The sequence below is a fragment of the Portunus trituberculatus genome, chromosome 31, assembly GCF_017591435.1.
Source record: "Portunus trituberculatus isolate SZX2019 chromosome 31, ASM1759143v1, whole genome shotgun sequence".
Classification (NCBI taxonomy): domain Eukaryota; kingdom Metazoa; phylum Arthropoda; class Malacostraca; order Decapoda; family Portunidae; genus Portunus; species Portunus trituberculatus.
The window spans coordinates 13,709,368-13,736,277 of NC_059285.1; the positions used below are offsets into that span (position 1 = coordinate 13,709,368).

Here is a 26,910-nt window from a genome sequence, read left to right on the forward strand (position 1 = left end):
GGTTGATTTTTCTTGCTATAACCATTACTTAACTTAACATGATCTAAAAAAGGTAGGTCTCTCTTTTTTCTCCTTTCTCCTCTTACCCCCTCTCTCTTTTCCCCCTTTCTCCCTCATTTAAACTAGTGACAGGTGGTGCAATTTGCCAGAGGTCTGAGATTGCTACACATGGTTCTAGGCCTATCTATGGCAACCACTAAACATAATATATATACAAAAATTGTACAATTATAAAACAAGAACATAAGGATAATACTACAAGTATGAATAATAATAGCACATTGTTTTTTGCACATTCACGCCTCTTGTACAATTGGAGAAGTGTGGAGCGGAGTGTGTTGTCTGCACCAGATAGTTAGTTCCACATGTTGCTGCACCAAGGAAGTGAGCAGAGATGACAGTCTTCACAAGGGGCACAGCTACAGTGTGCTGGTAGTCACTTTGGCTGGGGGGTGCGGGTATCATATGTGGCCGTGGTCAGAGGAGGCAGGCAGAGTGGTGCCAGGTGTGGCATTTGCTGCCTGAGGGTCTTGCACATTACACAGCTCCACCACATCCCTCTGCTATTGTAGGGGTTAAAAGCTGTGGTACTAGTTCTGGTCCCTCAGTTGCACCATCTTTTGCATTCTGGCCTGGATCCTGCCTAACCTAGCAAGGTAGGAACATTGGCAGGACAACCAGGTCGGGGGCACATACTCCATCAATAGCCTGACCTGGGCCCAGGAGAGGGATGCTATCCTGTGACTGACGAGGCTCTTCCCAGTACATTGGACACAGCTCAGCTTCCACGCCGCATCCCTGGCAATCATCCTTGCATGGGAGGTGAAGGTTAGTCCTGCATCAGCCTCCATTCCCCAGGACAGAGAGAGACTGCTGGAAAAGCAGATTCCTGCCTTCAAAGAAGATGGCTTGGGGATAGATGTCTTCTCTCTGCCTGAAGTTTTCTTAGGGGCCAGGGTTATTTACCAGCACCTGCTCCAGGATGCAATGTTTTGCAGAACAATTCATCCTGTCCACCATGTCCTGGTAGGGTTTCCAGTTGCAGGTGAAGGTGAGGGTGCAGTTGTCTGCATGTGCCTGAGCTTCGGGGATTAATTGCAGTATGTCGTTGAAGTATACACACCACAACAGAGGCCCGAGGACACTGCACTGGGGCACACTAGCATTGACAGGGTGTTGAGAGGACAAGTGGCTGTTGACTACTGTGTGGAGGATTCTACCATGAAGGTAGTCTCTTCCAGGAGGTGCAGCAATCCACCACACATGCCAAGGCTCTTTATCTTTAGCCTGGCTGTCACTCTCTTGTGCCATACCCTGTCAAAGGCAATGATGCACAATTCTCCTGCTGTTGATTGCTGTGCCCTACTCCATAGAGTTAAGAAGTAGGAGGTTGGCAGCTGACTTATCCTGGTGGAATTCAAATTGCCTCAATTTGAGAAGGTGGTGGGTATCGAGGAAGGCAAAGACTTTCCTCATGATGAGAACCTCAAGGGTCTTCCCAACCATGGACGGGAGGGAGATGGGGTGGTAATTCTTTAGATTCATTTTGCTACTCTTTTTGTGTACAGCCACCACTCTGGCCTGCTTCCACACCTGCGAGGCCAGACATTCTTGGTAAAGCTGGGTGAATAGAGTGGCAATACTGACTGCACACTGTTTTAATAAATGAGGAGTGATATTATCAGGTCCCAAAGCATTTTTTTGTGGGTTTTGTGGAGCAAAGCCATCACCTCTTCTGTGGTGATGTTCAGGTTGTCCAGCTCTGCAGTGGTAAGCATTGGGATGCTGGGTGGGTCCTGGTTGGATCTGGAACACTCATTTTGTTGAAGTGGATGGATAACAGCTCTCCTTGTTCCTCCCTCTCAGTGTGGTAAGGAGGGTGGGGGGGGAAGGATGGAACTGTCAGTGATCAGGCTCTGCTGCTGCTTCACAGTGCTTCACCATTCCTTGCCAACACTGACCTGACAGCTCTAGCTCTCTCTCTCTCTCTCCAGCACTTATTTTGAATGATGTGATTTCATGTCACTGTGCATTGAAAAAGCATCTAATCACTGAAGTTTTACTTCACTGTTGGTTCCATATCATGCAATAAACAAGAAAAAGCAATCTTTTTACCATAATTTCTCCTGGAATGTCTGGAGTATTTCTTTCAACTTTGTAGTTATTTGGCACTAATACCATTAATATTAGGTCTACATGACATATTAGGGAAACTATAATGTAGTTCACATTAGTCAAACCATCATTTTTTCTTAGTTTTTGTCTAGTATGGAAAAAGCAAATGGCCATTGTTTAAGATGGGAGAAGCCAATGTTTTAGGTGTATCTGCTGATCATAAGCTCTACCCACTGGGTTCACTTTGTTTATATGGCAGGGTATGCAATTGCCATATCTAATCTCCTTATGCTAGTCACTTAACCTGGCATTGTGTGAGTGTGTTTTGTTCTCATTTTGTGTGATGTGACAGCATGGTGATGTAGCAGTGTAAACAAACATGATACAAGTGACATGAGATTCATTTTGTGTGATGTGACAGCATGGTGATGTAGCAGTGTAAACAAACATGATACAAGTGACATGAGATTTATCTTGTGCCAGTTTTAGCCACACAATTATATAACAATATCACACACACACACACACACACACAATATGGCCTTACATCTAGCCACAACACTAAACAACATTACACATAACAACCAGTCAAACTGTGAATATAAAGCCACATCATGCCAACCACACCACATATCACTTGCATCTTCACAGGTACACAGTAATTTGTATCACACTATCGCACAGTCACACCAAGAGTGTAACACTGTTTGAGTGTGTATTTTGTCCTCACATTCAGCATGATGCTTGATCTTGATCTTGATGCTACAGGTGGCTCGGGATCGCTCCAGAGCCAGGCCTTTGGATCGGCTGCTCCTGTAGAGGACAAAAAAGACAAAACAGAAAAAAAAAAAAAAAAAAGTAGCATTTCTCTTCGTTAATGATCCCTACACCTCGCTCGCCACATTCTTTCCAGATACTCCTTCACAGCCTCCATCATCCTTTCACTCGTCTCTCTACACAGTCCCAGCAGCAACACCATCCATTCCCTTCCTGTCTTCTCCACTCTTTCATTCCTATTATGCCCTAATTCACTCAAGATCACTTGCATCATCTCATGCCTGTCTCTCTCATACTTCTCACACTCCAGCATGACATGCTCCACCGTCTCGTCCTCCCCCATGTCACACATCTGGCACACCTTGCTGCGGGACTCAGACCACCTGTAGTTCCTTGCATTCACATCCATACACTGTGCCCTAGCTCGGAAGAGAAGGTCACCACCCAGGCTGCCATCATACCACCTTTCATACATCGGGCTTCCTTTTCCTTGTACCATTCCAGGGTACTCTTTCGTTCCATCCCATTCTTCCATATATTCAGTCCCACCCACTTCACCTCTCTGTCTATCTCACTCTTCCATTTCCTTGCATCCCATTCAGTTCCTACCCTGCCTCCTCTTGTCACGATCCATTCACGCTCACTTTGATTCCTCCCAGCCATTCTCATCCCCCATACCACTTGTAAACCACTCCTCTCTGTCATTCTCATGCACCTCTTCCTCCACTGACTCCCACTTTCATTCCACAGGTACACCTTCCTCACTATTCTTTCCTCATCCATTCTTTCCAGCCTGACCTTGTATCTAAGTGTGGCTTTAACTAGTCTTTCCCTAAAGGTGCTCCATCCCATATCCCCTCTCAAAGCTTCTACTGCTGTGTACCTTGGAGCATTCAGTGCCATTCTACCTATTCTATTTTGTCCCACTTCTAGCTTGTCAATTTCACTTTCATTCCATGCAATCACATCCATACCATACATTATGCTGGGCACCGCCACACTCTTCCACACCTCTCTCAGCACATCATATTTGCTTGCTCTCATTCTTGCTGCACTCCCCAATCGTCCTACCCACTGATTCACTAAACCTAACTTTTCATTCTTTGTCTTTTCACACCCACTTGGACTCACCCACATCCCCAAGTACTTATATTCTCGTGCCTGATTCATCTCATTCTCTCCAATTTTCCATACTGCATTGCTTTCATCCTCAGACCTATTCACTATCATCACCTTACTTTTCTCACTACTAAACCTAACTCCAAAGTCTCTCCCATATCCATCCACAACATCTAGCATTCTCTGCAACTCAACTGCTGACTCACTCATGACCACCACATCATCTGCATAAAGGAGCACACCTATCTTCTCATTTCCCACTCTTACTCCTGCATTCATTCTTCTCAATCTGGCTGCTAACTCCTCTGTATACAAACTGAAAAGGGTTGGTGACAGAATACATCCTTGCCTAACTCCTCTCTCACTCTTCACCCAGTCTGTCTCTATATCTCCTAGTCTGTATTTAGCTTTGGTGTCAACATACATGCTATGCACTATGTTGATTATTTTTTCACTCAACCCAATCTTTCCTAAGACTCTGACTAACATTTCTCTATCCACCCTATCATAAGCTTTTTCTATATCCAAAAAACCTAAATACAATTTGCCTCCTCCTTTCTTTTTTTGTCAATCATTTCATTTACCACAAACAAGTTATCCTCAGCCCTCCTGTCCACATGGAAACCATTCTGTTCCTCACCTAACACTCCAGCTCGCTCAATCCATTTACACAATCTCTCATTCAGCACTCCACTAAATACTTTACCTACTGTGTTTAATAATGCAATCGGCCTATAGTTCTTCAGTTCATTCTTACTCTTGTGTCTTCCCTTATGCAACAGTCACCCTGCATTCATTCCACATTCTTGGCACCCTCTTCCTCCCACACCTGGTTAAACACCTCAGTCATCCTGTCAATAACAACCTCCCAACCATTTTTATACATCTCATATGGTATCCCGTCTAAACCTGCTGCCTTCCCATTCTTCTGCCTTTTCACACATCTCTACCTCCTCCTTGCTGATTCTCTCATTCAGTTCATCTGCATTCTTCATCTCCAGAGTCACACATCCTTCTCTCACACCAAACACTTCACCTACACCACCCACCTCTTCCCAGAACTGTCAGATTGCCTCCCTGATCTCATTCTTCTCTGTTATAACTTCCCATTCACTTTCAGACTCTCCACACCAACATTCTCTGACATATTCTCACCTCTCATGAACTTGTACCATTCACGGCCACCTTCCATGCCTTTCTCTCTTAAAGATTCAATCACACTCCTTTCACACTTCACTTTAGCTTTCATTATCATTCGCCTTGTGAGTCTCTGTTGTTTCACATATTCTTCCCATGCATTCAGGTACTCATTCTCTGCCTCATCGCTTTCATGTCTCTTTTTTCTCAACCATCTACACTGTCTACTCATTCTCTTTCGCTCCTTCCTGGCCTCTCTGATTTCACTGTTCCACCATGGTTTGCATACTCTCTTTCTCCTACCTACTCTCACATACCCTATCTGATTCTCGGCAGCACTCCGCACATTCTCAACCAGTCTCTCATTCAGGTGCTCCACATCATGTACCCTTACATCATCATCCCACCTTCTCTCACTCAGATCTACCTGAAAGTTCTCCCACCCTACATCTCTCAGTCTCCACCTCCTTTCCTTACCTGCCACTTTCACTTCATTCTCACTCTGCATCCGGCACTCCATGACCAGCATATTGTGGTCAGACACAATATCCACCATACCATCCTCATCTATCCACATGTGTGACACAATCTCATGCATTCTTCCATTCACCAGCATGTAGTCAATCGCTGATTCATGCTCCCTTGCATTCCAAGTCACTCGCCCCTCAGCCAAGGTAACATTCAGATTCTCAAACTCTATTTCATCCACAAACTCTTCAAGCATTTCACCATTCCTGTTCATTCGTTCACCCAATAAACCTATATGTGCATTCATGTCACCCATAACAAGCACTCTTTCCTCCCTATGCTCTCTCACCACTCTTCTAAGTACATCAAACTTCCTCCTATTCTCCCTATCAGCTCTTTCTCCCATAACAGTCATATAAACTACCACCACCACCATCTTCTCTGTTCTGCCAACTTTATTCTTACATTCTACTCTCACTGCCATCACATCTTCACTACTTTCACACCTCCCCACATCTATTTCCTCTACTTTCAGTCCTCTTCCTTTCTTGTAGAGTAAGGCTACGCCTCCTCCCAGTGTCTCCTGTGTCCTACGGCCCTTCCCTATCATGACATACTCACATCCTCCATTCACGTCATCTCTCAGGTGAGTCTCGGTAAGCCCAACTATGTCGAACTTCCACTCCTCAAGTTCCCTGCATACATCCTCAAACTTCCCCACACCCCATCCTCTCACATTCATACAGCCAAACTTCACACATTCACTTGCCTGGTTAGTTTGTTCTATTCTTTGTCTGCCGTCATCCATTGGTCCTCCTCGTCAAGCCGTCTCCACGCAGCACACCTGCCTTGCCCTCATCCACTCAGCCAGTCGCCGTCCCATCTTTTGGTTTCCATCCTGGTTGAGGTGGACGCCGTCTCTGCTGAAGAGCCTGTCTTGATCCAGGATCCCATCGAAGTCCAGGAAGCTGACATTCCCCTTCTTCTCTGCAAGCCATTCCATTTTAAGCTTCAGGAATTCCTTGCAGAGCATCTGGTTTGTCTCTCTTCTTGTCTTTTCATACAGCGCCCCTTCACGCGGGCGCCACAGGACCCTCACCACAGCCACACTCATCTTCTTGTTTTCAGCTGCCCTGACTGCCTCTACCACTTCTTTTACTGTTTCTTCAGCCCCAGTTGCCTCTAGGTTATTTCCTCCTCCTTGGATCACCAGCAGGCTTCTTTCTTCCATTTCTTTAACTTCTTCTAGAACTTTCTTCTTCACATCCTGTATCTTGGCACCTCCCATGTTGGTGCACTCCACCTCCCTCCTTAGGAAGTCTGGGGTCTTCCTCACCATACTGTCACCAATGATATGGACTGGAGCTTTCTTGAACATCATCCTCTTCCTGGGTCGGTTTTCTACTCTTCCAAATTCCACTACTTCCTGCTGGTCTTCATTCTTCTCCGTCTGAACTTCTGCTTCCTTTTTCGGGTTTTCCGTCTGGGTACTCTGCTGTTGCATGCTTTTTGTTTCCTTATCGTTGTCTTCATTCCTCCATTCCTCGATGCTCCTATTGAGGCAACGCCTGCACAGGAACACCAGTAGGTCGAACTGAAGGGCCTTCATGTTGGCGTCCTTCATCCCTGCACAGGTGGCATGGAACCAGACCATGCATCTCTTGCATGCCACAGCCTTCTGTCTGCTGGCCACACTCTCCTCACAGGTTCCGCAGGCACTCAAAACCATCTTCGTACAGGAAGCAGCACCTTCAGATCAAGCAAAAGACCGGAAAAAACACTCACAACACACAGAGCGGCAGAACCTGTTGCAGAAGTGCAATCTTGACCTTGATGCTACAAATTGTTCAGAACGTGGCCTCTTGTTTATATCTGCAGAAAATTGTAACATGAATATTTGTAAATCGAGGAATGCTTGTATGTATCGTGATTATTGCAAGGGTTGACTTACAAGGCAACTTAAGACTTGATAGTCAGAACCAATTGCAGTCATAAGTAAGTGATGATCTGTATTCACCAGTGAATCAAAATTTAAAGCATGGTATGGAAATCATAGGTATAATTATAAAGTGTGAATTGATGTGAGATTTGCTCCTGCATTATGTTCTTGCTTCAACCTTGTCCCTGTCTTAGAGCAGCAACTTGTAGAAGATAGTGACTTATCTGATCAGCAGTTCTGCTGAACAGGTTCCATCACCTTTGCTAATTGTGCAGTGATAGGAGTACCCAGTGATCAGTAGAACAAATAGGAGGAGGAGCAACGATCAAGATGTTCAGGTGTAACCGACCAGAGCACCTTTACCAACACAGCAGCTGGTACATAAACACTTGAGCTGTAATATCAGAAGTATATGGATAATTCTGATTGGTGAATCTAGTTTTAACATAATTACTATCAATGAAATAGAAATACCATAACTCCTTAATCTAAGTATAAAGAAAATTTACACAAAGCACAATGGTAACACATTCGCAATAAATACAAATGAATTGTTATAATCATGGCTAAAAATTATCCCTTAAGGAACAAAATTTTTAAAAATTCTCAATGATGGCATTGAATGAGATGTGACAAGTGGACATACAGTGGTATCTCAGTACATGTTCACTTTGGAAAGTCCAACACCATGGTGTTGAAATGGGTGTGTGTCTTATACGCCATCAAATGTGTGCACTTTAGCATTGGGCAGTATTACAACAATTTTATACAATCTCATCAATGTAATGTATAATATGCCAATATCAATAGAATTATTTTCTCTTTTTTGTTGGCAGGGGGAACGGATTAATAATAATTTTCTTTTTGCTTATGAGAAAATTTTTTTGGTGTGCATCATATTTGGTGAAAATCCAGGGATCTGGCACAGATTAATGCCATGTACCAAGTATATAATATAATACAATATATATATATATATATATATATATATATATATATATATATATATATATATATATATATATATATATATGACCAGTACCAGTATAGTGTTAAATTTGAGAAAATTAATAATGGAAAAAAAAAAAAAAAAAAAAAAAAAAAGCAGATATGATGGATTGAGGTGATGCATCAATAGCTGAGTGAGCAATTCCTCAAGACCCACATCAATCACAAGGAAGCAAAGGTGAGCATAGAACTGATTAAGGATTCAAATATTTTCTGGTAACAGACTCATCACAAATATAAAAAAAAAAAGACCACACATTTCAATAAGGAACAGACAGTGACGAGGAGGGAAATGCTTCATAAGTAAAGTAATAGCTATGATATAATGGTAGTGGAGGTTGACATCTGTGCAAGTAAATTAGAAATGACTATACTCTTCATTGATGTAAAAGATTGCTAAAGATACAAATTTAATCAATATAACAAAATTAGAGTTAAGAAGATTTAAAAAAGAAAACTTCTGATAATGGGAGATTTTAATAAACATTTCGGGTTTATTGGTTAGCAATGGATTAACAGAAATGGCATATTTTGTTAACAATAGAAGTTACAGAAGAATGGAACCAGACACTGTGTAATGTTGGTGAGAAATGTGTAACAAAATAACACTAAGGAAAAAGAGTGTGATTGATTTTATTTTGGCAAATAAGGACTGTACTAATTGTCCTCTGATAGTTATGATTATTGGTGAAAACAAAACCAGATTTGACCAATATGAACAAAGTTGGGTATGGTAGCAGGTTGAAATAACTGAATATCATTAAAGGAACAGGAAAGTGTTGAGATAGAAATATATGAAATATCAAGAAATAAGTGTTGCAGGAATATCAGAAATAATCTTGATATGATAATTGCAAAGAGGAAGGGAGACCTGGAGTGTGAAGTTGAGGAAAAAAAATGCCCCTTTGTACATTTTTTGTTTCATTAATGGAGTTAACATTATTTTGATATTTACCTTCCAGGGAGAGAGGAGTGACTCTGCCTCACACCTTCACCATGTCCAGCCAACACCTGCTGCCATCCAGGACGGGGGAGACTTCTTCGTCAGGTCTCCTCTGACCTCTCCCAAGAGCTACATGCTGCCATGCTGCCATCCAAGAAGGGAGGTGCAACTTCTGCCTCATCCTTATTATGTGATGCCTTCTGTGTCCTGTGAATGTAACTGCATTGCTATGGTGCCAGGGCTGAATAATAAATTATAGTTATGAAATTTCTTGGTGCTTTTGAAAACTACCACATTTGGCCACAACAGCTGCAGTGAGACCTTGCAGTGATGACTGTCACCTTCCATCTGTGGGAAGTGCAATGCTTCATGTCTGTGCAGCGTGGACCAGTAAGCACAGAGTGCAAGGCTTGGAACAGACTGAAGACAACACACTGAGGTGGATGTGTGAGTGTGCTGGGAGAGATGGCTCAGTAGTAAGCAGGCTGACAAAGACTGACTCAACTAGATGAAGGTGATAAACAAAGGCCAGGTTAAGAACTTTAAACCAATCTTCATAATGCAAGATCTCCTATAAGTAACTTTTGTACATCACAAACTTCACAAACAATTATTCATTCTATCTAAATGAATGGATATGTGAAATTAAACAACTTGATGCACACAGAGGGGAATGTATGTCAGGTGATGAAATCTATGAATATGATGACAGCTACCATACTAGGGTTGAAATTATGTACTACCACTTACACCTTTCACACAAAAGAAATCTTGAACCTATTATGATATGAATGTTACAGCAGTATCCATCCTCACCACACTGATGGCTCAAAGTCTGATGCTGGTGTCAGTTTTAGTATTGTGTTTCTTTCCTTCTGTTGGGGTGGTAGTCTTCCAAATGTTGCTTCAGTTTTTACTGTTGAGGTTTCTGTGATAGTTTTTGCATCAGGGATTATAGCTATATATATTTACACTTCCTGTTGTCTTTTACAGTTTTTTAGCAATTCTCATTGTGTTTTTTCTTTTATACTTTCCTTTACTCCTTCTCTTAATCCTCTTATTTTATCTGCCCTCAATTGCTAATCAATTGAGGGTATCGTATTGGGTTCTGTTGGGTTCTGGGACATGTTGGCATCCCTGGGAAGGAATGGACTGGTGGTCTTGCTCAGCAGGCAGTAGCTTGAGCTGCTGCCCTTAGCTCAGTCCCATGTACTGACATGTTTCCAGCTATTTGTGAAGCGATCATTGCTATTTGGCAGGAGAGGTGGGATGCTCGAGGTACCATCTAAAAAATGGGAAAGTTTACCAGGACTGTGTCACATCCCTGGTCTTGTATTTATGTCTGAAACCAACACACAGACAGCTCTAGCTTGTATGTGGGTAGGTCATGCTCAACTTATCCACAGTTCCCTGATGTCTGGTGATTACCAACTGTCCTGTGATGACTGTCTGGTTCCTCTAACTGTGCAGCAATTGCTTGTTGAGTGCCCAAATTTTGTCGACAGGTTTTTGGGTGTAGACAGGGTTTACAGTCTATTAAATCAGGCACTTGGCCTTGCATGTTTCTTCTCAGCTAACGTAAATTCACGGGAGTGACAAAGAGTGGACTTGCATAGATTATTAATTAATCCTGCAGTGTTGTCAACTATTGGTCTTACATAAGTGTGAAACTTTAGGGTACTGTTAACTAGGATTTCCAGGTGACTATGGTTATCAGCCAAGGATAGATCAGTGTCTAGGTGGTAGTGTTGAAGGGAGCCCACAGCTGTCCAGTCAGTGAAGCCACATTGGCATTATATTACTGCATGCTTGTTAGAGTTGAAATCTAAGTTCCATGAAATAGGTAGTTATCTTAAATACAGTGTCACCACTTCTTTGAAGAGAACTACAGTCCTCAGGAAGAAGATGAATTGCATTGTGGCAGGTCTTCATATAAAGTTTCATCTCTGAAAAATTTACACTCTTACTTAATGTAGGAAGCTATATTGTTGACATCTTAATTTTTTTATGGGTCCGTGTGGGTAGTGTTCTGTCTGAGGCTTGCCTGCTAGAAGATGGTGTATCTCAGGGAAGTATTCTTAGTGTTACCCTATTAGCTGTAGCTATCAATGGTGTTATTGGTGTCCTACCCAATGGCATTTATAGTTCCCTGTATGTGGACAGCCCATGTTTTTATGGCTGTTCACGCAGCACCTGCATGTTTTTACTCTTCAGCTGGTGTACAATCAGATCGAGGTTGTGCCTCTGTGTCCTCTCAGAGATTCGGGTCGCCCGCAGCCCAAATCACAGAGGATGGGTGCACCAGCTCTTCCCCTCGAGGCTCTCATCCTCATGTTCACCACGTCAAGGCGGGTTTTAAGAGCATGGACATAGTGGAGTCTCTCATCAGCCACGACCCATCGTCCACCCACTCATGGGTGGGTGGGGATGAGTCACAGCCCGAGAGGCCCCGGCCGTCTGCCGATGTGTAGAGTTTGGCTTTGTTGTAATTCACGGCGTCTTCTCTAAGCTCCTTGGCAGTTGGTCTGGGGGGCAGGAGCATAGTTTCTGCTATCCTAGCGACCCTGGCATCAGAACTCTTAGCGAGGCTCTCCAGGGCTCCCCTTTTCAAGGCAGGCACTTTCTTCAGGAACTTGGGCACCCCCAACCCCCATGGCCCACTTTAGCATAGAGGGCAGCATTGGGGGTGTCCATAGGCAGGCGGGGCACCTTCTTAATAAATTTTTTAATATCACAGTTGAACTTCTTTAGAGTGCCTTTGTTGGTAATGCCAAGAACTCTGGCGTACTGATGTTTTGGCACAATTACGCTTTTCACAGCCCATAGCTTTTGTTGGGGCTTAAGGGGAGCTTTCTGGAGCGCGCCCAAGTCCCTCACCAGGGCCACCAGGGCCCGCCCCAGCTTGGCACGGCTCTTAGCTGGTCCCACCTCAAGGCCGAGGTACTTATATCCCTCGCCGGGCTTCACCGCTCTCAACCCCCTGTCACCGGCGTGAAAGATGGAGGGGTCAACCAGCCACCTCTTCCTCTTTCTGTCTCCCAAGATGTTTATAGTGGCACATTTTTCATGGCCCAATTCCAGCCCCACCCTCCCAGCCTCGATGACCAGCGCATCCATCGAGGCCTGAAGGCCCTGGGTTGTGGATGCTGTGAGTACCACATCATCTGCATAGGCTATAATTCAGGGGTATGCCGGCCAGACGCACCCCTATGTCTGCCGACAAAGAGGAGAGTGCCCAGTCAAGGGTGATGTTGAACAAGTAGGGAGATAAAGGGTCTCCCTGTAGCACTCCCCTAGTTATATTGATGTTATCCCCTAAGATGCCTGTGCTAGCCTTTTCATAGAGGCTGGTTATTAACTCTGAGTGCAGGTGGAAAGCCCTATCTCCTGGTCGCAGCTATCAAGGATGGGTGACTCACTGAGTCAAAGGCTTTTTTTGAAATCTATGAAGGCTACAGACAGGTTTTGAAAGTGGGCCTTGGTGTTATCAATCAGTCTTTGGACAAGGAGAACGTTGGCCACCACACCCTCCTCGGGCACGAAGCCATTCTGTTGTGCAGGCAAGGGCGATGCTGCCATGATCTTATTAAAGAGCCTGAGAAGGATTGATGTTATCATGAGAGGGTGGAACTCACTAGGCTCCTTTGCCTCAGGCTTCTTTGGGATTAAGGTTGTACATCCCTTGGCCCAACTCCAAGGGACTTTTTGAGGAGCAGGAGGGCATTGAAAGCCCATCCTAGCTTCCTTAGCACAAGTGCATGGATGCACTCAAGTCCTCTGCCGTCCGGTCCGGGGCTGTAGCAGCCTCAGTAGATCTTACGGCTTGCTTTATTTCATCTTCAGTTATCGGGCCGGCGACATTAAGAGTGGGCCCTATTGCAGCAGGTGTTCTCGTCTCATTCTCTGACTGTCTTTGAAAGAGGCCAGCCCAAAAGGCCTTCATATTGGGTGGAATGGTGGGTGGGCCGTCAGGAATACTCTCGAGTATTTCCTTAACAACCAGACCTCCCTCTCTATGCCATAATGTCTGTATTCTCCGATACTGCCTTCTTTTAATTGCCTTTCTTTTTTTACTCACCGGGCCGCCCCTTCCCGGAGGTCTATATATACAAGCACTTGGTGGGCACCACAGGTCTACTTGGTGCTCCACCTCACCAATGCAGGTGGGAACGGAAAGTCCAAGGGCATGTGATAGTTGCTGCATGCTAGCGTGGACTTCCTCCTCAGACTTAATATGAGGAGATGGCTGGGGACTGCCAGAGGCAGAACTCCCAGGTGTTGTGTCAGGATTGGGGTCAGAATGGCCACTAGATGGTAGAACCACGAGGGTCCAGCGCCAATAGCGGACTACTCGGTGCAGCCGCTGCTCATACCCGGGCCTTGTAGGCTTCCGAGCAGCAGGCCCCCTTGATCCCCTCGAGACTTCGATGGGGGAGGACAAACTGCATAATCCTGGCATTGATGTTTGAGGCCCTAAGGATTTTAGCCTCATAGTCTACCATCATAGCTATCTCCTCAGGGTCACACCTAGCCCTCCGGCACACGGCCTTAAGAGCAGCCGCCTCCCCAGCATGGAATACGGAGGGGTGCTGCGACCGTTCATTGACTCGTCTTCCCTGATAATTAGAGAAGACACAGCCACATGTGGAGCACGTAGGACTCTGGTCCACCACATTCTCCGCCAGCATCCATCCCCCAGGGCCTTCAGGCCTCGATGGATGCACTGGTCATCGAGGCTGGGAGGGTGGGGCTGGAATTGGGCCATGAAAAATGTGCCACTATAAACATCTTGGGAGACAGAAAGAGGAAGAGGTGGCTGGTTGACCCCTCCATCTTTCACGCTGGTGACAGGGGGTTGAGAGCGGTGAAGCCCGGCGAGGGATATAAGTACCTCGGCCTTGAGGTGGGACCAGCTAAGGGCCGTGCCGAGCTGGGGCGGGCCCTGGCGGCCCTGGTGAGGGACTTGGGCGCGCTCCAGAAAGCTCCCCTTAAGCCCCAACAAAAACTATGGGCTGTGAAAGTGTAATTGTGCCAAAACATCAGTACGCCAGCATTAACAAAAAAGGCACTCTAAAGATGTTCAACTGTGATATTAAAAAGTTTAAGAAGGTGCTCCACCTGCCTATGGACACCCCCAATGCTGCCCTCTATGCTAAAGTGGGCCATGGGGGTTGGGGGTACCTAAGTTCCTGAAGAAAGTGCCTGCCTTGAAAAGGGGAACCCTGGAGAGCCTCGCTAAGAGTTCTGATGCCAGGGTCGCTAGGATAGCAGAGACTATGCTCCTGCCCCCCAGACCAACTGCCAAGGAGCTTAGAGAAGAAGCCGTGAATTACAACAAAGCCAAACTCTACACATCGGCAGATGTGACTCATCCCCACCCACCCATGAGTGGGTGGACGATGGGTCATGGCTGATGAGAGGCTCCATTATGTCCATGCTCTTAAAACCTGCCTTGGCGTGGTGAACACGAGGATGAGAGCCTCGAGGGGAAGACCTGGTGCACCCGTCCTCTGTGATTTGGGCTGTAGGCAACCCAAATCTCTGAGAGGACGCGGAGGCACAACCTCGATCTGATTGTACACCAGCTGAAGAGTAAAAACATGCAGGTGCTGCGTGAACAGCCCATAAGAACATGGGCTGTCCACATACAGGGAACTATAAATGCCATTGGGTAGGACACCAATAACACCATTGATAGCTACAGCTAATAGGGTAACACTAAGAATACTTCCCTGAGGTACACCATCTTCTAGCAGGCAAGCCTCAGACAGAACACTACCCACACGGACCCATAAAAAAATTAAGATAAAACTGTCAAATAAAAATAGGGAGACAATCATGAAGGCCAAAGTGAATTTACGTTAGCTATCCTTAAGTCTCACATGAGATCTAATGGGAGTTTGAATCAACAGTCTGGAACACAGGATACCTGGTTGACCCACGGCTATTGGCATTAGAACAACATCACTGGACCAAACATATAGATGGCCTAACAAAACTATCATACTGATTGCCTCAAGGCTCTGGACCTGTTGTCTGTACACTGCAGGCTCTTAAGAACTGATCTTATTGAATGCTGAAAGATTTTGCACAATCAATCTGCAATTTTCCCATCTGATCTGTTCTCTATCACTCCTGCCACTAATACTAGAAGCTACATATTTGAATTAGCCAAACCACACATCTACACAATGTACACATACATTTTTTTTTTTCCGTATTAAGTGCATTGATCAGTGTTGTAGGTGCTGATTCTATTGCTGCATTTAATGCAGACCTACACATCTTTCTTGAATGGTCACTGTTTGGATACATTACCAGAGTAATGTATCCAAACAGTGACCATTCTCTTCTCTACCTAAAACATTCCATTATTCCATGTTTGCATCATAGCCTCATGTACAACATACACCTATGTTTAACAATCAGATACATATGGCAAATAATTCCATCCATTATTCCATGCAGTTCACTATGTTTGATGCTAACCTGATGGGCTGCTCATCTATGCATCCCCGGTAGGTGAACCTTGGCCGTAACTTGGGGTAGCCAAGCGGATGAGTACAGTATATGTGATCCATTTGGTGGCCATGCTGCTTCTAGGGGCATCTTTCTCCATGTATTGAGTTTACAATTGGTTTATCTCTTTTAGTGTCATGCTTTTTTTTTTTTTTTTTTCTCTCTCAGGTTGGCTACTCGTACTCCCTGGCAGTTTTGTTCCTGCTTTCACTCTTCCTTCTGTCTCTTGGATGTTTCCAGGTGTTTCGTGGCCAACATCATGATGATCCTTGTTTTCCCTGGGGTTGCTCATATCTTTCCACACTCATCCCCTCATATTTGGCAATGGCGTGGAACCAGCCTCAGCACACCTCACAACAACACCATCCTAACTGTCCCTCCCACAGCGATCACATTACCCGCTGTTTTCTTCACTTTCCTCTCTTGCACAGTCCTCACACTTCTCCTTCTTACTCAGTGTGACAAGAGCGTTACACTCCTTGCATCTCTTCCTTCTTACCGATTTCATAACTGTGAATTACCTTAGTAACTGTGATGACGTTATACCAACACGTCCTTCCACACCACTCAACAGCTCACTGAAACACTGAGCTGGGAACTCGTGCGCCTCCAGATGCGTTAAAATTTCCGCTCAAGGATTTCACATACGACGTTAACACCGCCAGCCACGGAGTTGTACATTATCAGGAAGGGATCCTGATTCCAGGAAGTAAGGGCAATCATTCCTGAGATTGCCAAGATGTACGAGCTGAGTATAATGTCCCAACAAGCCGCGTCTCCACTGTCTAAATGATAACCCTTGAGGCGTTGACCACGTCACCACTCGGCACTCTGCCACTCACCAGCAGGCTACAGGCTGCATTTTTTTTTTACTATTATTAATATTTATATACTAATTTTTTACGAGTTAGGTGGGTGAGAAAGAAAAGTTTGACAAAGAAAAAGTGAGAAACATGAAGGAAAATAGAAGATTAAAGTGACTGCAATCAGCAGTGCATTTTGTTTAGGCATCAACACGAGGTTTGTTTCTGCTGAACGACGAGATTGATGATGACAATGAAAATAAATGAAAGAATAAATTAATAAATAAACGAATAAATGATGATGATGATAATAATAATAATAATAATAATAATAATAATAATAATAATAATAATAATAATAATAATGGCAATAATATAAACACTATTTTAAACTAGCATAAAGGATGAATTTGTACGTACAAATAATGTTATGCCGTGACTATCATATTCTTTTTCCTAAATGCGGTTAATAATTATTTTCCGTTCTAACAGAATGATTTTCTCTAGTAAAAGACGTATTACATGACATTTAAAACAAGTTGAAGTTACAGTCACAACACGAAATGGTCTATCCTGTGTCTGAGTGTGTCACTCCGTCCCGCGCAGTTGTCACGCAGCGTTGAGCGGCGAGAAGCGAGCAGAGGGGAATGTCACCTTATTATTAAGTGGTAAGTGCTAAGTGGTAAGTGCTAAGTTAGTGACACCAGAGTCCTCATTTCTCATTTGAGGTTTGCCACTGTCAGTATCGTCCAAGAAAGCGGGCGGTTGTTATTCCCAGGCTGTTCCCATCAGACGCTGTGGTGATCGGGAATAAAGTGTCAGGAAAAAAATTACGGAAGGAGGAAAAAAAGTTAAGAAATAAAGTATCAGAAAAAAAGTCACAGAAATAATTTTATTTAGAAAAAAAGTAACAGTGGCCATTCTTAACGATAAATACAAAAGGAAGTACATTTTTTCTTGCAAAATTTATCTTCACTATTAGAGTGGCGTACACTTATCTTCACTATTAGAGTGAGGAAAAAGAAACTAATGCATTCAATATTTTTGTTACTCTTTTTCCTGTTATTTTTTCTTGTCACTTTGTTTCTTGTTACTTTTTTTCCCTGTTACTTTCTGTCCTACAATCGTAGTGTGTACTGTGTAGTGAGTCTTTGCACAGAGAGCAAAACAGAATCCCAGAAGGGATCACAGATGAGGTAACAGAACTGCGATCAGCAGATACATTAATGAGAGAGAGAGAGAGAGAGAGAGAGAGAGAGAGAGAGAGAGAGAGAGAGAGAGAGAGAGAGAGAGAGAGAGACTAAACTGGAACTAAAAAAACTAAAATGATCAGTTATCGCTGGTTTGGAACCAAAAGTATATGCCATACTTATGAACTGATAACTCGAAAACATCATTATCGCGATGAATTATGGCGATAACATCCACCTGCGATAGTGTGTGTGTGTGGTGCAGATTTTTTTTTTTTTTATATGATATGTATATTCATTATCTGAACACATTTCTGGTTGTTAGCACAACTTTAGATTGACTTATGTTTTGCTATTTGATGAATTGAATCAATAAAGGATAAGAACTGTGCACAACCGTACTTTATACAGACAGATATATCAGTAGATACATTTGCAGATAGGGAACAAATTCAGTGTGTCACCGTGTGAATCGTGATGTAGGTGTATATAAGACGAGTCATGACTAGCACTGCAAAGGACACGGGGAGAGAAAAAAAAGTGCAATAAAAAATATTAAAATAAGAAGAAAACGTAACCATAGATAAAGAAGAAAGTAAAGAAAAAGAAAAATAATAAAATAAAGATCTAGTCACAGCTCAAACTAAAACAGTCAGTTGAATACGGCTGATTTGAGACAGTACATACTACATAGTTAATAGTCCAAGTTAGGCTTCATTGCAGCACTCTCAGCCAAAGATATTATGTATATTTTCATTTTTTCTTTTTGATTTAAGATGCAAGACTTATTACGTATATAGAAAGTAGAAGACTTGACTTACAATATGCAGAATGAAACTGAAACATGTTTATACTTTTGATAGTTTTGTAAGTGGTGCCAAACCTAACCAGAGAATCTATTAGCTCCATAAAATTTGCTTGTGTTTAATTTCCACTCTTACTTTCTTTATTTTAGTTTTTGATACTCTATGCCTTATGTTCCCTTCTGCCCATATGTTCCTGTTTCCATATTCATGCACTCTACTGTTTTCCTCAGTACGACGCAGCATCATCCTGTTGTAAGAAGCAGCCATGAACGGAGGGTCCCTTCGACACTTAGCTCAAGAGGCGCGACGGGTCATCGATAAATGTTCGGTGCAGAACCACCCACTTCTGTTCCAACACGGCATGTTGGTAGCCGTGGTTTGTTTCACAGCTCTGGTTACCAACGGGGAGTGGCTAGAACAGAATGATATGTACTGCCTACGCCGGATTGATCTCGAGGAACTGAGTCAAGATCACCAGGACTGGGGTCGATGTGAGCGCAACTTCTACTCCACGGCTTTTCAGAACAAATCTATGCCACATCTCTTCCACCCTTGGCTCTATAACAAGATGAGAATGTCCGTGCACGTTTATGCCGCTATCGGCCTTCTGCTCATGTCTCAAGGTGTGTGGCTCATCTTCCAGAACGAGCGGGCTGTGAAAGCTAGGCGGGATTTCGAAGGGCGCGTTCATAGGAATGATTTTGCAACTCGCTGGAAAAAGAGGCAAACAATGGCTGAGATGCTGCGACACAACGGTTCATTGGGACTGTATGCTGGAAACGTGGCTCTTACTTTGTTCTTCCTCGTCCTGGACACCATTCTGCTGGCGTGCGTGTTGCTCACCTACAACCCCTGGATTATCAAGGTTCATCTTGGGAAGCGTGACATTCTGGATCCCCGTGACATAGCTATTACTTCCTTCCCACCGCTGACTTGGTGCGACGTGAGCCAAGAGACAGGCCGCCTGGAGGGTACCTACAGTTACAACTGCGAAGTGGCCGCCAACAACACTTACGTGCTTATTGCAGTATTCTTGGCTACCTCTCTCACCTCTATGCTTCTTAAGACGGTGATGGCAGTGCTCCACTGTGTTCTAGTGATCAATATGCCCTATTGGCGCCGAGGGGCTCTGGGTATAAAGATGGAGCTGCCCACAGATCGCACCATTGACCTGTACTACCTTGGTCACTACACCACACTCAGGGGTTTCCGCACAGCCTTCAGAAAGGAGGTACGAAGGCGGCAGGATTCGACGGTAATGCGACACGAGCGGCTTCCTGCGATCTATCAGTGACCATTTTCTCCACACAATACTCACTCAGTCTTGAAACAGTTAGTGTGTGTATGTGTGTGTGTGTGTGTGTGTGTGTGTGTGTGTGTGTTTTGACCATTTTCTGTTGAAGAAAAAAGTGGTCTTTGGAAAATAGTTTATTTTCATGGCAAAAATAAATATGCAGAGACCTTATCTGAAGGAAAGGAGGGAAATGTCTCACGACACGAAAAGTGACATGTTTTACGACATTCACAGAGACGGGACTCTGTACTTACAAAATACGAAGGTTCATTGATTTTCTTACTTGTGTAAAATCTTATTAGATGTGTATCAATAAAAAGTGAACAAGCAACGCTGTGTCTAACAAACTCCAATCAACGCTTCATGGCGAGCTGCGGACTAACACAGATTGGCAAAAATGCAACTTTATTGTGACTGAGTTTGCAACTATTTTCAAGATTATCTCTGGTTTTCCATTTATAAAAGTACTTCTGCATGAGCAAACCGACGTGCATACTAGCTTCTTTTTGTTCATATTTTTATTTATCTATCATAACTAAAGATTCATCATTATTATTATCATTACTATCATATTATTGTTATTATCATTAATAAAAATAACAACAACAATGATAATAATAATAATAATAATAATAATAATAATATTATTATTATTATTATTATTATTATCATTATTATTATTGTTATTATTATTATTATTATTATTGTCATTACTATAATTATAAAATTTACTATTATTGTTATATATACAATCATCATTCAAGAATTTCTTAATCTTTATTTGATAAATATAAGACTTAATCTAACATTCGTGAACATTAATGCTTTAAATACATATATGAATATAATGAAAAAAAAAAAAAAAAAAAAAAAATATATATATATATATATATATATATATATATATATATATATATATATATATATATATATATATATATATATATATATATATATATATATATATATATATATATATATATATATATATATATATATATATATATATATATATATATATATATATATATATATATATATATATATATATATATATATATATATATATATATATATATATATATATATATATATATATATATATATATATATATATATATATATATATATATATATATATATATATATATATATATATATATATATATATATATATATATATATATAATTTTTCGTAAATGAAAATTACTGATTTCGAAAGTTCAAAACTTCAACATGCTCATGTTTCCCTTCATAAACATGAACATGTTAAAATTTTCATCAGACAGGGAGCTTCTCTTGGCTCCGATAACATCCTCGCTTAAGGAGGTCAAGGGCTCTACCGCGGTGCTGCTCGGCATTGCCGTATTGTACCTCAAGAAAAGGTTAATGAGGACCTTCTCATTGTTAAAGGCTGGGTCTGCCAGACTCTCTGTCCCTCTGGACTGCAGCCACACCTTCACAATTTGAGCAGCCTTGGACTTGGTTGATCTGTGAAGACCACCAGTGTCATCTTCCTCATCACAAATGCTGGCATAGTAGTCCTCCGTCTCCATGTCCTCGCTGCTGCTGTTGCTGTTGTTTCTGGCTTCCAGGTCAGTACGCTGTAGGAACTCCTCCACCTTCTTCTCCATCAGGGACTCGACCTCTGACCTCTTGACCATTCTTTTATCACATTCAAAATCAAAAGCCCCCATCCATTTGAGGCGAAATCTGGGGTGGAAGGCGGTAGCCAGAAGGCACTCCTCATCTTCAAAAAAGGCGGCGAACCTCCTCTCTATGGCAGCAAGGAGGATGTTGACCAAAGGCTCGCAGAAAAGGAGGTTGCCAGTGGCCATCAATTTGACAAGCTTCTTCTTTGTCACAATGAGGATAGGGATTAGGCAGCCCAGGTAACATTGCTTCTCCTCCTGGATGTGGTCCAGTGCGCTGGCGACAGGTGCCATGACCTGATAATTGAAAAACAAGCAGTGCTTATTTCTTTAAATAGTTTAAAATAGAAGCATAAGCTAAAAAGTAATAAGTAGCAAAATATCGCGATAACTTGTTAGTTGATTTACCTTAACATATTCTGACAAGAAGTCAATATCTTTCTGGGAAAACGCTGTCAGTTTCCACTGCTGGTTCATGAATCTGAGAAGCTGGTCTTTGTTCTCCTCTAGCACTTTGTTGAGGATCACCAGGCTGTCATAGAAGCTGTACCACCTTGTGTTGGTGGGAACAATGAGCTGGATGTTTATCGCCTTGCACAGACTGTCCGCAAACACTGTACTTGCCCTGAAAAAAAAATAAATAAATAAATAAATGAATAAATAAATGAATAAATAAATAAATAAATAAATAAATAGAAATAAATAAATAAATAAATAAATAAATATAAATAAATGAATGAATAAAATAAAAATATAATGCATAAATAACTAATAAAGCGTCATTTCATATTTGATTTATGACATTTTAAGATTATTGGTTTAGGGCTTATAGTATACCATGCTTGTTCCATAGCGCCTGGGCCTTAGCCATGGCGCTCCTGTATGCCTTTTTGAGGGCTCTAGGCATGTGACTTTCCTCTATGTCGGCGCTGGCGACCAGGTTCAGTATGTGCGCCGCACACATGTGCTGCCTGGGCAGTTTAATGATGCCATCCTCGCTGCTCTTCTCCATGTCATCAAATGCGACGAACTGGAAAAAAAAAGAAAAAAAAAAAAATCTAACAAATTGTTAAATGCTTAATTTTGCAAAGTTTAAACTATCCTTTGAACTACCCTTTGCTATGTATGGAGTATTATTCAGTGTATTCTTCACACCTCTAGCTCTAGGCTGCCTTGGCCCTCTGGAGGGTCAGCAATGAGCTCCTCTAAGTCAGGGGCGTTGGAAGGCTCGACCTCAGACTCAGGAGCACGAGTCTTCTCTCCCTGGTGGTCATCCACATCAGAGTCAAACTGGACAAATACTTTTTGAAAATTGGCAGCATTATCTGTGGTTGTCCTGAAAAAGTTTTAAAATGCACAATGATTTACTAATACTTAGTTATAGATGATAATGTAATGGCAACACGAAGTATACCATAAACAATACACATATTCTTTAATACTCGTATATGAAGAACATTCACACACACACACACACACACACACACACACACACACACACACATATATATATATATATATATATATATATATATATATATATATATATATATATATATATATATATATATATATATATATATATATATATATATATATATATATATATATATATATATATATATATATATATATATATATATATATATATATATATATATATATATATATATATATATATATATATATATATATATATATATATATATATATATATATATATATATATATATATATATATATATATATATATATATATATATATATATATATATATATATATTGTTATTCATGCATAAACTACAATAATATATACTATATGTAGAGTTCAATGATATTTAGTTATGAATGTTCCTTTATTTGAACATGTCACTATATTCACGTAACCAGAATGAACTCCATATAGAATCAACAAAATTTGTAAAAAGAGGAAGATAAATCTGGTTACCATATACATTTAGCACATATCTAATTTACTATGATAACTTTACTCTGTCGTTTATCACTACTTCATTAAACTTATAACACTTAAGGATTTTGAAACAAAAAGCTCAATAACTTGCATGGTGACTTTGTCCTCTATCCCAAATTGACTGAGGATATTTTCCATGACCTGGGTGTGGCTCCCCATGATCCTTTTGCAGGTCAGGACAGCTATCTTCCTGTCCCTGGTGTCTGGGTCCAGCCAGTGCACAGTCATACCCAGGTACCTCTTTTTGTTAGCTGACCAGCAGTCAGCTGTAGTGCCCACCCACTTGACTTGCTCCAACTTACTAAAATGTAAGCATAATGGCAATCAACTTTATCAATTATTATATATCGGAGTTATTTTGAATATAATATACAATGTAATATTGATTATTAAATTATTTAAATACTGTTTCTTAGTTTCTTACCTGGTGAGGATCTCCTTCATTTCCTCATACGTTTTGAGGATCTTCCCTCCCAGCATCTTCCTGGAGGGTATCTCTGTGCTAGGATTGAGAGCATGGACCATGTCCCTGAAGCTCTGACTGTCCACAATTTGCAGCGATAGCATGTTGTCCACCACAAACCTGATAATTTTCTTGTCGACGGTGAACTGCAGGACGGGGTTGCCCTGAGTCATGATACCAAAGGTCTCGGTGATGGACATCAGCCTATGCTTCTTGCTGGTTGACCCGCCGTCGGCTGGCTGACCGTAACGCTTCCTGCTCCGGCCACCAGTCCCAACATTGGCCATGCAAGCTTCATTGATCTGTTCTGTCATGTCAGGATGAATCCTGTTGAAGTGGCTTTTCAGGTTGGCCTTAGTGCTCTTGTTCACCTTCAAGTGAGTGATCTTGGGAAGGCAGGACAAGCATTGGAAGATGTAGCTGTCGCCAATCATCTTCTTATATCGCACCCACCTGCCAAGAAACGGCCAGGGGGACTGAGGCTCAGCCCCAGTGACCTCAGAGTCAATAGACTCCGCTGAGAGTCCTTCGCTTGATGTGAGCACAGTTTCTTGCGACGCCATCACTAATAGAATAGCAAAGCACTGCACTGGTAAACTACAGTAAAAATATGATCACTTACGAATAGGGGGCGTAACGTCGTAAGTGTTCAAAATGTTAATACACTAATAATAATAGTTTATTAACGTTTTGAACACTTGCGTAAGTGATCATATTCTTCGATATCATTAAAGAATAGCACCAAATAGAACATGTATTCATATACACGTGCACGGAAAATTAGAACGAAAGAAGCACAGAAACAGGAAATAATAATCAAAGAATGTGTAAAACCAGGAGTTCGCAGGAGAAACACCTCGTGACCTCGCGCCCGACAGCTGGCGAGAGACTGAAGCTGAGCGTGGACTCGTCGGGCCACCGAACGAACGTTTTGAGAAGACCGGCCTCCCAACCTCAGTTCAGTATATGTTCGGTTAATAGCTGTGCTTACGTACTTATTTCTGGTTCCAAGGCACGGGCAGCTCGCTCCTGTGATAAACTGAAGCCAAAAACTTAAATCATCGATTATCGGTAGTTTGGAACCAAAAGTATCGGCGATACAGATGCATCGATAACGCAGGAAAATAATTATCGGATAACCGATAACCGATATTGATAATTTATTACGATGACGCCAGGCTAGTGGTAATACTCGTAGCCGTTGTCGTAACGGCAGTAGTAGTAGTAGTAGTAGTAGTAGTAGTAGTAGTAGTGATGTGGTGGTAGTAGTAGTAGTGATGTGGTGGTACTATAGTAGTAGTAGTAGTAGTGGTAGTGGTAGTGGTACTGGCAGTGGTGGCGGTGGCGGTGGTGGTGGTGGTGGTGGTGGTGGTGGTAGTGGTGGTGGTGTCGGCACTAAAATACTATTCGTAGTAGTAGTAGTAGTAGTAGTAGTAGTAGTAGTAGTAGTAGTAGTAGTTGTAGTAGTAGTCGTAGTAATAGTAGTAGCAGTATTAGTAGAAGAGGTGATGGTGATGGTGATGGTGGTGGTAGTGGTATCGGTACTATAGTAGTAGTGGTAGTGGTGGTGATATAGTACATCATCGTGACTCTTACTGTATTCTAAGCCATTAGGCGTGACCCCGAAGGGAATTTTGTTACCCATTGCTTTGCCACGTTAGTCACAATACTTATCTTTCTGTCTGATTCATTAATTATTCATTGCTTCGAAATTAATCTTAATACATCCATTTCTTTAAAGAGAAGGAAGAAAAAATCATGAAAGTTTAATTTCTTTGAAGATAATAGCAAAGATTTTGAGGTATACTGTATACCACGACACTTGAACTTACTTTCTATCTTTGCCAAGGTCATTCAGAGACCGGACACGGTGGCTGACCACAGGTTACTGGGAGGCAGATGAGCGAAGTCACTTCCTTTTGGTTACCATTAACAACAGATATTTCTATGTATCTGGTACGCGCTCCCGTCTGTTTCACAGTAGGAAAGAGAACAAAATCTAGAACAAGAAAATACACATTTCTTTTTAATACTATTATCATTAATATTATTACTATCATATTTTATCATTTATATTATTAATATTACCATGATCAATATTATTACTGTTATTATCACGAGAGAGAGAGAGAGAGAGAGAGAGAGAGAGAGAGAGAGAGAGAGAGAGAGAGAGAGAGAGAGAGAGAGAACCATTTTTCAGTTTTTGTTTTCCTCTATTTTTGTTGTCCTTGGCAACAAAACAGCAATTATAAAAAAGGCCCACTGATGAGTCAGTCACAAAAGAGATGTTATCAAGGATGTGTCCTGACACCTTCTTGAAAGAGTTCAAGTCTAACGATGGTGGCAATATAGGAGCAGGCAGGGAGTTCCCAAGTTTACCAGGAAAACGGATGAAAGATAATGAATACTGATTAACTCTTCCATTAGAGAGGTGGACATAATATAGAAGAAAGAAAGAAGAAAACTCTGCAGCGAGGCCGCGGTAGGAGGGGAACCATGCCGGTAGCAAGGTCAGAAGAATAGTTGGCATAAAATAATGGTAGAAGATGGCAAAAGATGCATCATTGCGGAGATGAGAAAGAGGCTGAAGACAGACAGTCAGTTAGAGAAAAGGAGTTGATAAAAAAGATAAAAAAAAAACTTTTGCGGTATGAGTAGAACCCACCAATGTGAAGTATGTGAAGTATACTCCATACATGCACAGA

The 26,910-nt window shown here is 41.9% G+C and overlaps 3 protein-coding genes across 3 annotated transcripts; 1 reads left to right on the plus strand and 2 right to left on the minus strand.

Annotated features, from left to right (window-relative positions):
* Window positions 1-6,292: 6,292 nt before the first annotated feature.
* Window positions 6,293-16,842, minus strand: LOC123511182. The gene is made up of 4 exons (XM_045266842.1): window positions 15,996-16,842; window positions 9,519-9,713; window positions 7,814-7,949; window positions 6,293-7,488 (listed from the first exon to the last, which is right to left on the minus strand). Exon 4 carries the CDS (start codon window positions 7,343-7,345, stop codon window positions 6,437-6,439), a length of 909 nt encoding a protein of 302 aa, XP_045122777.1. The 5' UTR covers window positions 7,346-7,488; window positions 7,814-7,949; window positions 9,519-9,713; window positions 15,996-16,842; the 3' UTR covers window positions 6,293-6,436.
* Window positions 16,843-17,396: 554 nt separating this feature from the next.
* Window positions 17,397-20,424, plus strand: LOC123511183. Its single transcript, XM_045266843.1, has 2 exons — window positions 17,397-17,496; window positions 19,055-20,424. Exon 2 carries the CDS (start codon window positions 19,090-19,092, stop codon window positions 20,116-20,118), a length of 1,029 nt encoding a protein of 342 aa, XP_045122778.1. The 5' UTR covers window positions 17,397-17,496; window positions 19,055-19,089; the 3' UTR covers window positions 20,119-20,424.
* Window positions 20,425-21,333: 909 nt separating this feature from the next.
* LOC123511056 lies at window positions 21,334-25,070 on the minus strand. Its single transcript, XM_045266671.1, has 6 exons — window positions 24,167-25,070; window positions 23,780-24,043; window positions 22,926-23,106; window positions 22,613-22,800; window positions 22,179-22,395; window positions 21,334-22,067 (listed from the first exon to the last, which is right to left on the minus strand). The coding sequence occupies exons 1-6, from the start codon at window positions 24,766-24,768 to the stop codon at window positions 21,342-21,344; spliced, it is 2,178 nt and encodes a 725-aa protein (XP_045122606.1). The 5' UTR covers window positions 24,769-25,070; the 3' UTR covers window positions 21,334-21,341.
* Window positions 25,071-26,910: the final 1,840 nt, after the last annotated feature.

Excerpts from the sequence above, each read along its gene's own strand:
- LOC123511182 (XM_045266842.1), bottom strand. The coding sequence starts at position 7,345 with ATGGTTTTGAGTGCCTGCGGAACCTGTGAGGAGAGTGTGGCCAGCAGA.
- LOC123511056 (XM_045266671.1), bottom strand. The coding sequence starts at position 24,768 with ATGGCGTCGCAAGAAACTGTGCTCACATCAAGCGAAGGACTCTCAGCG. Across the intron at positions 24,044-24,166 it reads ATGAAGGAGATCCTCACCAG|TAAGTTGGAGCAAGTCAAGT; the intron begins GTAAGAAACTAA and ends CTTACATTTTAG. Across the intron at positions 22,396-22,612 it reads GCCCAGGCGCTATGGAACAA|GGCAAGTACAGTGTTTGCGG; the intron begins GCATGGTATACT and ends TTTTTTTTTCAG.
- LOC123511183 (XM_045266843.1), top strand. The coding sequence starts at position 19,090 with ATGAACGGAGGGTCCCTTCGACACTTAGCTCAAGAGGCGCGACGGGTC.